The following is a 17283-nucleotide window of genomic DNA, read 5'->3' as shown; positions in this document are numbered from 1 at the left end:
CAATGTAACTAATAATGGTGCGAAAAATGCATCTTAGATATGAAGTTGGAGGGCAGAAATTATTAAATATTAAAGCATTAGACCTCTCACTAAAGGCGACACTCAAAAGTTATACTTAAATCAGAAAAATGACATGAAAAGCACACATTTGTAAATCCCAAACTCTAAAAGTAATTGGAAAGGTAGATACAAATGATTTGTGACATTGTGGTTACTATAAAGAACGTAAACAAGATGTAAACAATATGCTGTGTTTTTATTTACAGTAGTGATGGACAGCTGGAGGCATTTTGAAAACAGGTTTTCAAAAACGTGTTTTTCACAAGTGTACTGTAGTACAGTAGCAGGTGTAGCCCTACTAGCAGGACAATATATTCTTTATAGCCTGGCTACTGTAGGTGTGAAAATCCCCCAATTTACAATGTATTTGATGTTACATTTCTAACTAAAACAGCAGTACAGTATTTATTCATCAACACCTTTATGCTTTCGTTAGTAAAATAATGAGAAAAAAGTCTACCAGTATTTTTGTAATGTCTCCAGTAGATTTTTCCGTTCCTCCTGAAAGCCCTAATCTGCTCACTTAAATGAATAGAGATCCGGGTCATGGTGTCACGCCCTGACCATAGAGAGCCATTGTTTCTCTATGGTGAAGTAGGTCAGGGCGTGACTGGGGGGTATTCTAGTTTATTATTTCTATGTGGGGTTCTAGGTTATTATTTCTATGTTGGTGATTGTGTATGATTCCCAATTAGAGGCAGCTGGTAATCGTTGTCTCTAATTGGGGATCATATTTAAGTAGTTATTATTCCCACCTGGGTTTGTGGGATCTTGGTTTTGTATAGGTGCCTATTTGCACGTCACTGTCTTCACGGTTCGATTTATCATTTATTGTTTTTGTAATTTGCTGAAGTTTTACATTATAATAAAGATTTGGAATGCTACTCATTCTGCGCCTTGGTCCAATCATTACAACGATCGTGACACATTTTACAGCATAATCAAAGTGAGGAAAATCGGCCATCTGCTGTATACTTATAGCCTATTGTAACCTGAAAGTCACACCTTTCCAGTACTCCTCACCCCGCCACAATCCTCTAAATTGTATTATTGATGGAGAGCCATATAGATTGCAAAATAGTTGGGAAGAGATTCCATGGCATATGATTTATGAATTGACTCGCAATTTTCCGTTCCTCCTGTAAGCTCTAACAGTCAAATGCCTTCTCTGTGTTGCTACAGATGCTGGTTCGATACCCGTGCCGGCCGCAACGAGGAAACCCATGAGGCAATGTGCAAGTGGCCTAGCATCATCTGGGTTAGAGGAGGGTTTGGCTGACTACACCAGTTGAGCAATTCATTTAAACATTCTTCATTTTAATTTGACTTTACAAACAACAAGAGGGCTTAATTGGAGTCTATGTCTTTGAGGCCTAGACCTATATAAAATAACTTAACTGTCTGAGGTAGGGTATGAGGCCTAACAGCCTTAACAGCCTAATAGAAGTAGGATTTTTTATTAGGCCTAATTACAATTGCAACTGGTCAAAAATGTAGCATCCTACATAAAACAATGAATTAAAGAAAAAAAGTCTGTCCGGATAGCCTGTTCTTGTAATGACAGAACAAACAGTTGCTGTCAACAACTGCCAGCTTGAGATGCAAACATCCCTGTATAACCTCTCACAATAATATTAGTATTTACTAAATACAGTCAACGAAGTTACTTAATGAGAAAAGTTGCATTTCCCCTCGGACACAATCTTGTGGATGTCGGGTTTGATTTTGATGTGCAGGCAGTCCTCGATTGACTTATGTGAAAGCCGGTTCCTGCGTTCATAGAGGAAAATGAGTACTTGAAGGTGTAAGTTGATCCAAACATTGTTAGCACATAAAATGCAAGTTTCTTTATTGTGCTGTATTCCTCTGAGCTGCCACCCGCTCAGTTTGAATTGCGGCCTCGTCCAGCGAGGGTATAGTTTTCTTAGCAAGGGAGGAGTATTCCAATGTATGCACCACACAGAACGACACTGCAACTGCCTCTGCAACGCAATGCTGCAATGCTGGAAATTAATGTAATTCTGGTGTACCACAATGACTGACGCTGTCGGTTTGTTCGAAGCGTCAGTCATTTCAATAGCCTGAAAAGCCAGGAGCCTCACTAGCAGTCATAACTGAATGATGCATGAGTACGATGCAAAACAAAAAGGCGACACTTTGTGCCAACTCGGATTCATGCCACATGGACAACATGAACAGTTGTCCGTGCCTCTCATCTCCGAGACCCATGTCCTACCCCTCATGCATAAAGTTAAAGGGGGGGGCGGCGTTTATTCCTGAGTCCAAAACACCACGAACAGGCATAAAACAACCAGACAAAATAGTCCACCCAAAAGGGCCGGGACGCAGTGTGTTATATTAACCTACCTGGGTGGTGAGTTATATTAACCTACCTGGGTGGTGCGTTATATTAACCTACCTGGGTGGTGTGTTATATTAACCTACCTGGGTGCTGTGCTATATTAACCTACCTGGGTGGTGTGTTATATTAACCTACCTGGGTGGTGTGTTATATTAACGTACCTGGGTGGTGTGTTATATTAACCTACCTGGGTGGTGTGTTATATATTAACCTACCTGGGTGGTGCGTTATATTAAAATACCTGGGTGGTGCATTATATTAACGTACCTGGGTGGTGTGTTATATTAACCTTCCTGGGTGGTGTGTTATATTAACCTACCTGGGTGGTGTGTTATATTAACCTACCTGGGTGGTGTGTTACATGAACCTACCTGGGTGGTGTGTCATATTAACCTACCTGGGTGGTGTGTTATATTAACCTACCTGGGTGGTGTGTTATATTAACCTACCTGGGTGGTGCATTATATTAACCTACCTGGGTGGTGCATTATATTAACCTACCTGGGTGGTGTGTTATATTAACCTACCTGGGTGGTGTGTTATATTAACGTACCTGGGTGGTGTGTTATATTAACCTTCCTGGGTGGTGTGTTATATTAACCTACCTGGGTGGTGTGTTATATTAACCTTCCTGGGTGGTGTGTTATATTAACCTTCCTGGGTTGTGTGTTATATTAACCTACCTGGGTGGTGTGTTACATGAACCTACCTGGGTGGTGTGTCATATTAACCTTCCTGGGTGGTGTGTTATATTAACGTTCCTTGGTGGTGTGTTATATTAACCTACCTGGGTGGTGTGTTATATTAACCTACCTGGGTGATGTGTTATATTAACCTACCTGGGTGGTGTGTTATATTAACCTACCTGGGTGGTGTGTTATATTAACCTACCTGGGTGGTGTGTTATATGAACCTACCTGGGTGGTGTGTTATATGAACCTACCGGGTGGTGTGTTATATGAACCTACCTGGGTGGTGTGTTATATTAACCTACCTGGGTGGTGTGTTATATTAACGTACCTGGGTGGTGTGTTATATTAACCTACCTGGGTGGTGTGATATATTAACCTACCTGGGTTCTGTGTTATATGAACCTACCTGGGTGGTGTGTTATATGAACCTACCTGGGTGGTGTGTTATATTAACCTTCCTGGGGTGTGTGTTATATTAACCTACCTGGGTGGTGTGTTGTATTAACATACCTGGGTGAAGTGTTATATTAACCTACCTGGGTGGTGTGTTATATTAACCTACCTGGATGGTGTGTTATATTAACCTACCTGGGCGGTGTGTTATATGAACCTTCCTGGTGTGCTATATGAACCTACCTGGGTTGTTTGTGTTTTGCTCACAGCCTGGCCTGGAACATATTCACATGTTCCAGGAGTGTCTACAGCTCATTGAGGAGCTAGCCAAGGAGGTGAAGGACATCAGTAAGGTACGACAATCTCCATCTGTACAGATGTAGGATCTTAATTTGAACCAGTTTGCTACAGCAGGAAAATAAATCCTGCAGCAACCTAAAATGTGAGTCATTATTAATGGACATCTTTGAGTGGTTGCTATATTTTTTGTAAGGGAAAATCAAGTATTACATTTCGCAGTGGAATATTCAAACTTCAGAAGCCTTTTTAAACCTCAAATTCAGTACAAGTTTAAAATGTCCTGCATTGCAGGAATGTAACTTTTATTTAACTAGGCAAGTCAGTTAAGAACAAATTCTTATTTACAATGACGGCCTACCGGGGAACAGTGGGTTAACTGCCTTGTTCAGGCACAGAACAACAGATTTTTATGTTGTCAGCTCGGGGATTAGATCCAGAAACCTTTCAGTTACTGGCCCAATGCTCTAACCACTAGGCTACCTGCCGCCCCAGGTAGCCTAGTTCTCCTGTATACAGTGAGGGGAAAAAGTATTTGATCCCCTGCTGATTTTGTACGTTTGCCCACTGACAAAGAAATGATCAGTCTATAATTTTAATGGTAGGTTTATTTGAACAGTGAGAGACAGAATAACAACTAAAGAATCCAGAAAAACGCATATCAAAATTGCTCTAAATTGATTTGCATTTTAATGAGGGAAATAAGTATTTGACCCTTCTGCAAAACATGACTTAGTACTTGGTGGCAAAACCCTTGTTGGCAATCACAGAGGTCAGACGTTTCTTGTAGTTGGCCACCAGGTTTGCACACATCTCAGGAGGGATTTTGTCCCACTCCTCTTTGCAGATCTTCTCCAAGTCATTAAGGTTTCGAGGCTGATGTTTGGCAACTCAAACCTTCAGCTCCCTCCACAGATTTTCTATGGGATTAAGGTCTGGAGACTGGCTAGGCCACTCCAGGACCTTAATTAATGTGCTTCTTCTTGAGCCACTCCTTTGTTGCCTTGGCCGTGTGTTTTGGGTCATTGTCATGCTGGAATACCCATCCACGACCCATTTTCAATGCCCTGGCTGAGGGAAGGAGGTTCTCACCCAAGATTTGACGGTACATAGCCCCGTCCATCGGCCCTTTGATGAGGTGAAGTTCTCCTGTCCCCTTAGCAGAAAAACACGCCCAAAGCATAATGTTTCCACCTCCATGTTTGACGGTGGAGATGGTGTTCTTGGGGTCATAGGCAGCATTCCTCCTCCTCCAAACACGGCGAGTTGAGTTGATGTCAAAGAGCTCCATTTTGGTCTCATCTGACCACAGCACTTTCACCCAGTTGTCCTCTGAGTCATTCAGATGTTCATTGGCAAACTTCAGACGGGCATGTATATGTATTCTTGAGCAGGGGGACCTTGCGGGCACTGCAGGATTACAGTCGTTCATGGCGTAGTGTGTTACCAATTGTTTTCTTGGTGACTATGGTCCCAGCTGCCTTGAGATCATTGACAAGATCCTCCCGTGTAGTTCTGGGCTGATTCCTCACCGTTCTCATGATCATTGCAACTCCACGAGGTGAGATATTACATGGAGCCCCAGGCCGAGGGATATTGACAGTTCTTTTGTGTTTCTACCATTTGCGAATAATCGCACCAAATGTTGTCACCTTCTCACCAAGCTGCTTGGCGATGGTCTTGTAGCCCATTCCAGCCTTGTGTAGGTCTACAATCTTGTCCCTGACATCCTTGGAGAGCTCTTTGGTCTTGGCCATGGTGGAGAGTTTGGAATCTGATTGATTGATTGCTTCTGTGGACAGGTGTCTTTTTTACAGGTAACAAGCTGCGGTTAGGAGCACTCCCTTTAAGAGTATAAAAGACACCTGGGAGCCAGAAATCTTTCTGATTGAGAGGGGGTCAAATACTTATTTCCCTCATTAAAATGCAAATCAATTTATAACATTTTTGACATGCGTTTTTCTGGATATTTTTGTTGTTATTCTGTCTCTCACTGTTCAAATAAACCTACCATTAAAATTATTGTCTGATCCTTTCTTTGTCAGTGGGCAAAAGTACAAAATCAGCAGGGGATCAAATACTTTTTTCCCTCACTGTAAGGGGGATCAAATTAAGTTAAATTAAATTATCTGTACACGTAACTCAAACTTTCACATAAATCTCACATTGACACAAACATATAGTTCTATGGAAAAGTTCACATTCACTCACACAGTTTGTCAAACCTAAAATGTCAATACAGTGATCAATATGTGACCTCACGTCTGCATCACTTATTTGAATATGAAATCACTTCCTTCAATATGACATCACTTCCTTGCTTGCAGCTTGCCAGGAGAAGAGGGGTGACGGGAGGAGAAGGTTCCACAGCATCACCTAGCTTGGAGAGCAGCCGGAGTCTCATTCTATTGTGGGCCAAGGAGCTTGACCAGGTAACATGATGAACAGGCTAACAGAATATAATAGAAGTAGTGTCATACAGTACATTTGGAAAGTATTCAGACCCCTTCCCTTTTTCCACATTCTGTTATGTTTCAGCCTAATTCTAAAATGGATTAAATAATTATTTTTTCTCATCAATCAACATACAATACCCCAAAATGTGATATTTCTGTTAGCTTTTTTATATACATTTGAACAAATTTCATTTGCTTTGTCATTATGGGGTATTTTGTGTAGATTGATGAGAAAAAAACATTTTAATCAATTTCAGAATAAGGCTGTAAAGTAACAAAATATGGAAAAAGTCAAGGGGTTTGAATACTTTCATAATGCACTGTGTGTGTTTTCTGTGATCAATTTCTGTGATAGATTTAGTGTGTTTGGTTGTCATTATATTTCCTGACCTCACAGATTTCATATGAACACAAATGTTGGCTGCATTCTCAGGGTAATTTACGATAAAATTACCTTCTTATATAAATTATACAAGTGTTCCTTTGTTCGCTCAGCTCCAGAAGACATCCACACCAACAACAGAGGTTCAGATGACGAGAGGAAAGAGGGATCCAGGCGGAGGAGGGAAAGACGGAGGGAAAGACAGAAGTTTGGAGAAAGAGAATCAGAGAATATTGGAATGGGCAACAGAACTGAAGAATGTCTCAGAGGTGTGTGTGTGTGTATGTGTGTGTGTGTGTGTGTGTGTGTGTGTGTGTGTGTGTGTGTGTGTGTGTGTGTGTGTGTGTGTGTGTGTGTGTGTGTGTGTGTGTGTGTGTGTGTGTGTGTTTGAGAGACAGAGAGAGAAATGTGCTACTGTGTATATAGTGTGTTCACTGTATTTGAGAGTGTGTAAATGCGTCCCAAATGTGTTCCCAGGTGTGTGGGCTGTCAGACGAGGACCTGAAGCGTCTGTTGGATCCGCGGGGGGTCAAGGAGTCTAGGCTAGCTGGCGTTCTGCCATTGCTGGAGTTCATCGCCTGGTCTCTACTGTCAAATGACACTGAGGTGAGAGAAAAGTATGTCATTGTGTGTGTGAGTGAGTGAGTGAGTGAGTGAGTGAGTGAGTGAGTGAGTGAGTGAGTGAGTGAGTGAGTGAGTGAGTGAGTGAGTGAGTGAGTGAGTGAGTGAGTGAGTGAGTGAGTGAGTGAGTGAGTGAGTGAGTGAGTGAGTGAGTGAGTGAGTGAGTGAGTGAATGAGTGAAAGGTATGTTTTGACAAATTCTACCCTAGTAGATTTTCTGGGCTGCTGTAGCCATGCTGCCATATGAATATAAACACTCCGGCAATTCATCTCCCTGTTTGTCATGTCAGGAGGATGTATCAAAGCTGTGGTTGTCAACCAAACAGAGAGCATGGAGAGATTATATTGAATTACACCAAGCATTTTTCCTTTTTCACTGAACCTTTTTGTAATGATATTACAGTTTGAACACAATAAACAGAAAACTATGACAGACTGTTTATTTGTTCATTTTAGATACCATCATGATAAAAGGTGAATTATTGAAACTTCAGCGACAGCAAGCCAATACATTGATACGGAAGATCCGGATCCGTAGTCTCTGTTAATGTTTCCATCTAGCGTGGGGGGAACAGTTATTATGCGCACACTGCTACGTCATGTCATATTTCCATAATGGCGACCCCTATGATGGAACTTCCCAAGATCTCTGTGTTTGACCAACTGAAGGGTCTCCTGCTGACCTATTTCATGACAGAATCGTGTTACGACGAGTTTTTTGTAAATTGTAACTTTTTGGATGGTAATTAAAGTTTTTGCACAGTTTTCTGACGTTTGATTTTGTGCGCTATCTTAGCTAGCCAGGGCTTCAACGTTCAATGGATGAGCTAATATTAGCTAATGTTAGCTACGGGTTTAACGTGGAAGACACATTTCAGTTGAATACATTCAGTTGGACAACTTACTATGTATCCCCATTTCCCTTTCCCTTACCTAACTTGCAAACACATTCGTTTTTGCTCGATATTTCACAATGTGTAACTTGTATCTTATCTTTTATGATTAATAGATATTGTGCTAACGTTGCTTCCAGAGCCAGTTTGGAACTCGGTGGTGAGTGTTGCAACTGAGGACAGACGATTTTTACGCGTTTCAGCACTCGTTGGTCCCGGTCTGTGAGCTTGTGTGGACTACCACTTCGCGGTTGAGCCGTTTTTGCTCCTAGACGTTTCCACTTCACAATAACAGCACTTGCAGTTGATCGGCATCCTATGACGGTGCCACGTTGAAAGTCGCTGAGCTCTTCAGTAAGGGTCTTTCTACTGCTAACGTTTGTCTATGGCTATTGCATGGCTGTGTGCTCCATTTTATACTGTCAGCAACGGGTGTGGCTGAAATTCCCGAATCTGTTCATTTGAAGGGTTGTCCACATACTTATGTATATATAGTGTATATGTACAGTATCAGTCAAAAGTTTGGACACACCTACTCATTCAAGGGTTTTTCTTTATTTTTACTATTTTCTACATTGTAGAATAATAATGAAGACATCAAAACTATGAAATAACACATATGGAATCATGAAGTAACCAAAAAAGTGTTAAACAAATCCAAATATATTTTATATTTCAGATTCTACAAAGTAGCCACACTTGATGACATCTTTGCACACTCTTGGCATTCTCTCAACCAGCTTCACCTGGAATGCTTTTGAAGGAGTTCCCACATATGCTGAGCACTAGTTGGCTGCTTTTCCTTCACTCTGCAGTCCAACTCAGCCCAAACTATCTCAATCGGGTTGAGGTCGGGTGATCATGGAGGCCAGGTCATCTGATGCACCCCTCCATCACTCTCCTTCTTGGTCAAATAGCCCTTACACAGCCTGGAGTGTGTTGGGTCATTGTCCTGTTGGAAAACAAATGATAGTCCCACCAAGTGCAACCAGATGGGATGGCGTATCGCCGCAGAATGCTGTGGTAGACATGCTGGTTAAGTGTGCCTTGAATTCTAAATAAATCACAGACAGTGTCCCAAGCAAAGCACCATCACACCTCCTCTTCCATGCTTCATGGTGGGAACTACACATGCGCAGATCATCCGTTCACCTACTCCGTGTCTCACAAAGACACAGCGGTTGGAACCAAAAATTGCAAATTTGGACTCATCAGACCGAAGGGCAGATTTCCAACGGTCTAATATCCATTGCTCGGGTTTCTTGGCACAAACAAGTCTCTTCTTGTTATTGGTGTCCTTAGTAGTGGTTTCTTTGCAGCAATTCGACCAGGAAGGCCTGATTCACACAGTCTCCTCTGAACAGTTGATGTTGAGATGTGTCTGTTACTTGAACTCTGTGAAGCATTTATTTGGGCTGCAATTTCTGAGGCTGGTAACTCTATTGAACTTATCCTCTGCAGCAGAGGTAACTCTGGGTCTTCCTTTCCTGTGGCGGTCCTCATGAGAGCCAGTTTCATCAAAGCGCTTGATGGTTTTTGCAACTGCACTTGAAGAAACTTTCAAAGTTCTTGAAATTGTCCGGATTAACTGACCTTCATGTCTTAAAGTAATGATAGACTGTCGTTTCTCTTTGCTTATTTGAGCTGTTCTTGCCATAATATGGATTTGGTCTTTTACCAAATAGGGCTATCTTCTGTATACCCCCTTACATTGTCACAACACAACTGATTGGCTCAAACTCTTTAAGAAGGAAAGAAATTCCACAAATTCCACAAATGAACTTTTAACAAGGCACACCTGTTAATTGATATGCATTCCAGGTGACTAACTCATGAAGCTGGTTGAGAGAATGCCAAGGGTGTGCAAAGCTGTCCTCAAGGCAAAGGGTAGCTACGTTGGAGAATCTGAAATATAAAATATATTTTGATTTGTTTAACACTTTTTTGGTTACTACATGATTCCATATGTGTTATTTCCTAGTATTGATGTTTTTGCTATTATTCTACGATGTAGAAAATAGTACAAATAAAGAAAAACCCTGGATGAGTAGGTGTGTCCAAACTGTTGACTGGTACTGTATATGATGGTGTGTATAGACATTATTATATGATTATATGATTACTTCGGTCAAAGTCCACTTTCAAGACCAAATGCATCTACTGTGTGTATGACCAGCAGTAGTACCATGAACACAACAGAAGCAGGTGAGAGATAAACAGGTAAGTCACTTTTTTGTGTCTAGGAGGTAAATTCTGGGTATTTTCAGATATTTCATAATTATAGATGCTGTAAATTATGAGATGCTAATATAGATGTCTTAAACAGACAAAAAAAGAAAGCTGACAAAAGTGTCAAACCTCAGTCAAACCTCAAACCAAAATGTGTAGCTACTCAATGTTAATAGTTAATTGTCTTATAAATAACTGTCACAAACTTACAGAATATACATTGTTTAAGTACTATTTCATACATTTCAGACATTGAATCAAAATGACTGAAAACTATGACATTATAACCCACCTCAATCAAAACAAAGCATGTGAACCTACAGTTACAGTATTATACCTGAAAAGGTTTTGAATCTAAGAGTTCTGTGAAATGATTGATCACATTGCATGAGGTTGATGTTGGTTCAATACATTTCTTATGAGTTACAAGGAAACAATTGGAGAATTCCAGTAACGCGTAATTATTGTAAGGCAGTCTTTGGAACTGACCCTTGATCCTATAAACACTGGCAGACAACTTTACTGCATGGCTCAATTGTTATTGTTCTTGTGAAATAGTACATCTCTTTCTCTCCCCCTCTCTTTGTCTTTATCCCTCTCTCACCCTTACTACCTAATTTCTCTCTCTCTCTCTCTCTCTCTCTCTCTCTCTCTCTCTCTCTCTCTCTCTCTCTCTGTCTCTCTGTCTCTCTTTCTCTCACCCTCCCTCCTCTCCATAGACCACAATGCAGCAGCCTAATAACCACAGCAGCCGGTCTCCTAAGGTGAAGGAGAAGGACTCTCACCGGATAATGATGTTGTCTATTGCTGTCTCACATGACACACTACTCTCTATATAATGCACTACTTTTGACTAGAGCCCACTCTTTTCCATTAGTGCACTGCTTGTAACCAGAGCTACATTGTGACAAGACCGGCTTTGTAGTATACACGAGAATTTGACAGTATAATCAGCATACTAGTGTGTGGATGTATTCTGTGTTTTTCTAACCCTGTCTTTATTCCCACTGATGGTGATACAGGACAAGAGTCTGGAGACTGTGGAGGCTACCCACTCAGCACCCTGGAATAAACCACAACTCAGCAACAGCAAGGTGGGTTCGGTTTCCAACCAGTAAACAACTAGCCATACCATCTTTTCTACATATAGGTTTTGAATCTGGGATGTAGGGCAATCCTATAGCAAATGTGGGGACATCATATTAAATAGATTATGACTGGGCTGGGCACCCCCATAAATGTTATTTTTGGTACTTTCCACTATTTTGGATCCATCTATAATTTGGGTCCTGCCTGTACCACTTCTACAGGGGAGGGACTTTGAGAAACGGGACGCCCACCATTCAGAACCATGGACCAAGCCTCATCTCAACAACACCAAAGTGGGTTCTATGGAGAAAAAACATTTCAGTGAGAGGATGATATTGTGTGTTGTGTGTTATTAGCCTACCAGGGTGGTGTGTTATATTAGCCTACGTGGGTGGTGTGTTATATTAACCTACCTGGGTGGTGTATTATATTAACCTACCTGGGTGGTGTGTTATATTAACCTACCTGGGTGATGTGTTTTATTAACCTACATGGGTGGTGTGTTATATTAACCTACCTGGGTGGTGTGTTATATTAACCTTCCTGGGTGGTGTGTTATATTAACCTTCCTGGGTGGTGTGTTATATTAACCTACCTGGGTGGTGTATTATAATAACCTACCTGGGTGGTGTGTTATATTAACCTACCTGGGTGGTGTGTTATATTAACCTACATGGGTGGTGTGTTATATTAACCTACCTGGGTTCTGTGTTATATTAACCTACCTGGGTGGTGTGTTATATTAACCTTCCTGAGTGGTGTGTTATATTAACCTACCTGGGAGGTGTGATATATTAACCTTCCTGGGTGGTGTGTTATATTAACCTTCCTGGGTGGTGTGTTATATTAACCTTCCTGGGTGGTGTGTTATATTAACCTTCCTGGGTGGTGTGTTATATTAACCTTCCTGGGTGGTGTGTTATATTAACCTACCTGGGTGGTGTATTATAATAACCTACCTGGGTGGTGTGTTATATTAACCTACCTTGGTGGTGTGTTATATTAACCTTCCTGGGTGGTGTGTTATATTAACCTTCCTGGGTGGTGTGTTATATTAACCTTCCTGGGTGGTGTGTTATATTAACCTACCTGGGTGGTGTATTATAATAACCTACCTGGGTGGTGTGTTATATTAACCTACCTTGGTGGTGTGTTATATTAACCTTCCTGGGTGGTGTGTTATATTAACCTACCTGGGTGGTGTATTATAATAACCTACCTGGGTGGTGTGTTATATTAACCTACCTGGGTGATGTGTTTTATTAACCTACATGGGCGGTGTGTTATATTAACCTACCTTGGTGGTGTGTTATATTAACCTACCTGGGTGGTGTGTTATATGAACCTACCTGGGTGATGTGTTTTATTAACCTACCTGGAGTGTTATATTAACCTACCTGTGTGGTGTGTTATATTAACCTACGTGGGTGGTGTGTTATATTAACGTACCTGGGTGGTGTGTTATATTAACCTACCTGGGTGTTGTGTTATATTAACCTACCTGGGTGGTGTGTTATAATAACATACCTGGGTGGTGTGTTATATAAACCTACCTGGGTGGTGTGTTATATGAACCTACATGGTGAGTTATATTAACCTACCTGGGTGGTGTATTATATGAACCTACCTGGGTGGTGTGTTATATTAACCTACCTGGGTGGTGTGTTATATTAACCTACCTGGGTGGTGTGTCATATTAACCTACCTGGGTGGTGTGTTATATTAACCTACCTGGGTGGTGTGTTATATTAACCTACCTGGGTGGTGTGTTATATTAACCTACCTGGTGTGTTATATGAACCTAGCTGGGTGGTGTGTTATATTAACCTACCTGGGTGGTGTGTTATATTAACCTACCTGGGTGGTGTGTTATATTAACCTGCCTGGGTGGTGTGTTATTTTAACCTGCCTGGGTGTTGTGTTATATGAACCTACCTGGGTGGTGTGTTATATTAACCTACCTGGGTGGTGTGTTATTTTAACCTGCCTGGGTGTTGTGTTATATGAACCTACCTGGGTGGTGTGTTATATTAACCTACCTGGGTGGTGTGTTATTTTAACCTACCTGGGTGGTGTGTTATATTAACCTACATGGGTGGTGTGTTATTTTAACCTGCCTGGGTGGTGTGTTATATTAACCTACTTGGGTGGTGTATTATATTAACCTACCTGGGTGGTGGGTTATATTAACCTACCTGGGTTCTGTGTTATATGAACCTACCTGAGTGGTGTGGTATATTAACCTGCCTGGGTGGTGTGTTATATTAACCTACCTGGGTGGTGTGTTATATTAACCTTCCTGGGTGGTGTGTTATATTAACGTACCTGGGTGGTGTATTATATTAACATACCTGGGTGGTGTCTTATATGAACCTACCTGGGTGGTGTGTTATATTAACCTACCTGGGTGATGTGTTTTATTAACCTACCTGGGTGGTGTGTTATATTAACCTTCCTGGGTGGTGTGTTATATTAACCTACCTGGGTGATGTGTTTTATTAACCTACCTGGGTGGTGTGTTATATTAACCTACCTGGGTGGTGTGTTATATTAACCTACCTGGGTGGTGTGTTATATTAACCTACCTGTGTTGTGTGTTTTATTAACCTACCTGGGTGGTGTGTTATTTTAACCTACCTGGATGGTGTGTTATATTAACCTACCTGGGTGGTGTGTTATATGAACCTTCCTGGTGTGTTATATGAACCTACCTGGGTTGTTTGTGTTTTGCTCACAGCCTGGCCTGGAACATATTCACACGTTCCAGGAGTGTCTACAGCTCATTGAGGAGCTAGCCAAGGAGGTGAAGGACATCAGTAAGGTACGACAATCTCCATCTGTACAGATGTAGGATCTTAATTTGAACCAGTTTGCTACAGCAGGAAAATAATCCTGAAGCAACCGAAAATGTGAATTATTACGTGAATTATTATTAATGGACATCTATGAGGGGTTGATATATTTTTTGTAAGGGAAAATCAAGTATTACATTTTGCAGTGGAATATACAAACTTCAGAAGCCTTTTTAAACCTCAAATACAGTACAACTTTAAAATGTCCTGCATTGCAGGAAGGTTCTCCTGTATAAGGGGGATCAAATTAAATTAAATTAAATTATCTGTACACATAACTCAAACTTTCACATAAATCTCACAATGACACAAACATATAGTTCTATGGAAAAGTTCACATTCACTCACACAGTTTGTCAAACCTAAAATGTCAATAGAGTGATCAATTTTTTGACCTCACGTCTGCATCACTTCCTTGAATATGACATCCCTTCCTTGCTTGCAGCTTGCCAGGAGAAGAGGGGTGACGGGAGGAGAAGGTTCCACAGCATCACCTAGCTTGGAGAGCAGCCGGAGTCTCATTCTATTGTGGGCCAAGGAGCTTGACCAGGTAACATGATGAACAGGCTAACAGAATATAATAGAAGTAGTGTCATACAGTACATTTGGAAAGTATTCAGACCCCTTCCCTTTTTCCACATTCTGTTATGTTTCAGCATAATTCTAAAATGGATTAAATAATTATTTTTTCTCATCAATCAACACACAATACCCCAAAATGTGATATTTCTGTTAGCTTTTTTATATACATTTGAACAAATTTCATTTGCTTTGTCATTATGGGGTATTTTGTGTAGATTGATGAGAAAAAAACAACATTTTAATCAATTTCAGAATAAGGCTGTAAAGTAACAAAATATGGAAAAAGTCAAGGGGTTTGAATACTTTCATAATGCACTGTGTGTGTTTTCTGTGATCAATTTCTGTGATAGATTTAGTGTGTTTGGTTGTCATTATATTTCCTGACCTCACAGATTTCATATGAACACAAATGTTGGCTGCATTCTCAGGGTAATTTACGATAAAATCACCTTCTTATATAAATTATAGAAGTGTTCCTTTGTTCGCTCAGCTCCAAAAGACATCCACACCAACAACAGAGGTTCAGATGACGAGAGGAAAGAGGGATCCAGGCGGAGGAGGGAAAGACGGAGGGAAAGACAGAAGTTTGGAGAAAGAGAATCAGAGAATATTGGAATGGGCAACAGAACTGAAGAATGTCTCAGAGGTGTGTGTGTGTGTATGTGTGTATGTGTGTATGTGTGTGTGTGTGTGTGTGTGTGTGTGTGTGTGTGTGTGTGTGTGTGTGTGTGTGTGTGTGTGTGTGTGTGTGTGTGTGTGTGTGTGTGTGTGTGTGTGTGTGTGTGTGTTTGAGAGAGACAGTTAGAGAAATGTGCTACTGTGTATATAGTGTGTCCACTGTATGTGAGAGTGTGTAAATGCGTCCCAAATGTGTTCCCAGGTGTGTGGGCTGTCAGACGAGGACCTGAAGCGTCTGTTGGATCCGCGGGGGGTCAAGGAGTCTAGGCTAGCTGGCGTTCTGCCATTGCTGGAGTTCATCGCCTGGTCTCTACTGTCAAATGACACTGAGGTGAGGGAAAAGTATGTCAAATCAAGTCTTATCAAATTTTGTTCGTCACATACACATGGTTAGCAGATGTTAATGCGAGTGTAGCGAAATGCTTGTGCTTCTAGTTTTGACCATGCAGTAATATCTAACAAGTAATATAACTTAACAATTTCACAACAATTACCTTATACACACAAGTGTAAAGGAATGAATAAGAATATTTACATAAAAATATATGAATGAGTGATGGCAAGATGCAGTAGATGGTATAGAGTACAGTATATACATATGAGATGAGTAATGTAGGGTATGTAAACATTATATAAAGTGGTATTGTTTAAAGTGGCTAGTGATACATTTATTACATACATTTTTCATTATTAAAGTGGCTAGAGATGAGTCAGTATGTTTGCAGCAGCCACTCAATGTTAGTGATGGCTGTTAATCAGTCTGATGGCCTTGAGATAGAAGTTATTTTTCAGTGTCTCGGTCCCAGCTTTGATGCACCTGTACTGACCTCGCCTTCTGGATGATACCGGGGTGAACAGGCAGTGGCTCAGGTGGTTGTTGTCCTTGATGATCTTTTTGGCCTTCCTGTGACATCGGGTGCTGTAGGTGTCCTGGAGGGCAGGTAGTTTGCCCCCGGTGATGCGTTGTGCAGAACTCATTGTGTCCCTAACAGAGTGTGTGTGTGCGTGCGTGCGTGCATGCGTGCGAGTGAGAGAGAGAGAGATGTTTTGACTAATTCTACCCTAGTAGACTTTCTGGGCTGCTGTAGCCATGCTGCCATATGAATATAAACACTCCGGCAATTCATCTCCCTGTTTGTCATGTCAGGAGGATGTATCAAAGCTGTGGTTGTCAACCAAACAGAGAGCATGGAGAACTGGTGAGAGCACAATGTTGAATTCCCCATCCTGTGTTCTTTCTCTCTCTCTCTCACCCCCCCTCTCTCTCTCTCACTCTCTCTCTCACCCCCGCTCTCTCTCTCTCTCACCCCCTCGCTCTCACCCCCCCCTCTCTCCCTCACCCAGTTATTATTGCACTAATCTCTTCTTCTCATTGCAAATAGGAATCGAAAAGTACATCCCTAATTCTGTATGGCAATGGATTCACAGTGCTTCAAGTAGGAAGAAAGAATAACTAACATTTATCACAATAACACATGAAATTACATTGAAATCATGCTGACATAAAGATTTTCATGTATAAAAAAATTAAGAATCACTTAATCAATGAAACATTGAGTATCATGTTGAAGGATTTTGAGAGGAAAAAAATGTTGCTGATGTCGATGACAACCTCTCATGCCTGCCTTGATCTCCATCTCTCTCTCATCTCTCTCCACCTCTCTCCATCTCTCTCCACCTCTCTCCATCCCTCTCTC

The 17283-nt window shown here is 41.2% G+C and overlaps 1 protein-coding gene across 1 annotated transcript in view; it reads left to right on the top strand.

Moving 5' to 3' along the window:
• The first annotated feature begins 10263 nt into the window (after positions 1-10263).
• The window catches only part of LOC106577902 (E3 ubiquitin-protein ligase TRIM7), an 8586-nt gene continuing 1566 nt past the window's right edge, over positions 10264-17283 (top strand). The window contains exons 1-10 of the mRNA XM_014156340.2: positions 10264-10376; positions 11105-11149; positions 11408-11479; positions 11696-11767; positions 14212-14295; positions 14772-14876; positions 15399-15554; positions 15789-15917; positions 16734-16785; positions 16969-17022. Coding sequence (XP_014011815.1) covers positions 11111-11149; positions 11408-11479; positions 11696-11767; positions 14212-14295; positions 14772-14876; positions 15399-15554; positions 15789-15917; positions 16734-16785; positions 16969-17022 — 763 coding nt within the window. The 5' untranslated portion in view covers positions 10264-10376; positions 11105-11110. The remainder of the gene's footprint in view (positions 10377-11104; positions 11150-11407; positions 11480-11695; positions 11768-14211; positions 14296-14771; positions 14877-15398; positions 15555-15788; positions 15918-16733; positions 16786-16968; positions 17023-17283) is intronic.

This window comes from Salmo salar, chromosome ssa18 (assembly GCF_905237065.1).
Source record: "Salmo salar chromosome ssa18, Ssal_v3.1, whole genome shotgun sequence".
Taxonomy (NCBI): Eukaryota; Metazoa; Chordata; class Actinopteri; order Salmoniformes; family Salmonidae; genus Salmo; species Salmo salar.
This window is presented reverse-complemented; position numbering and strand designations above follow the sequence as displayed.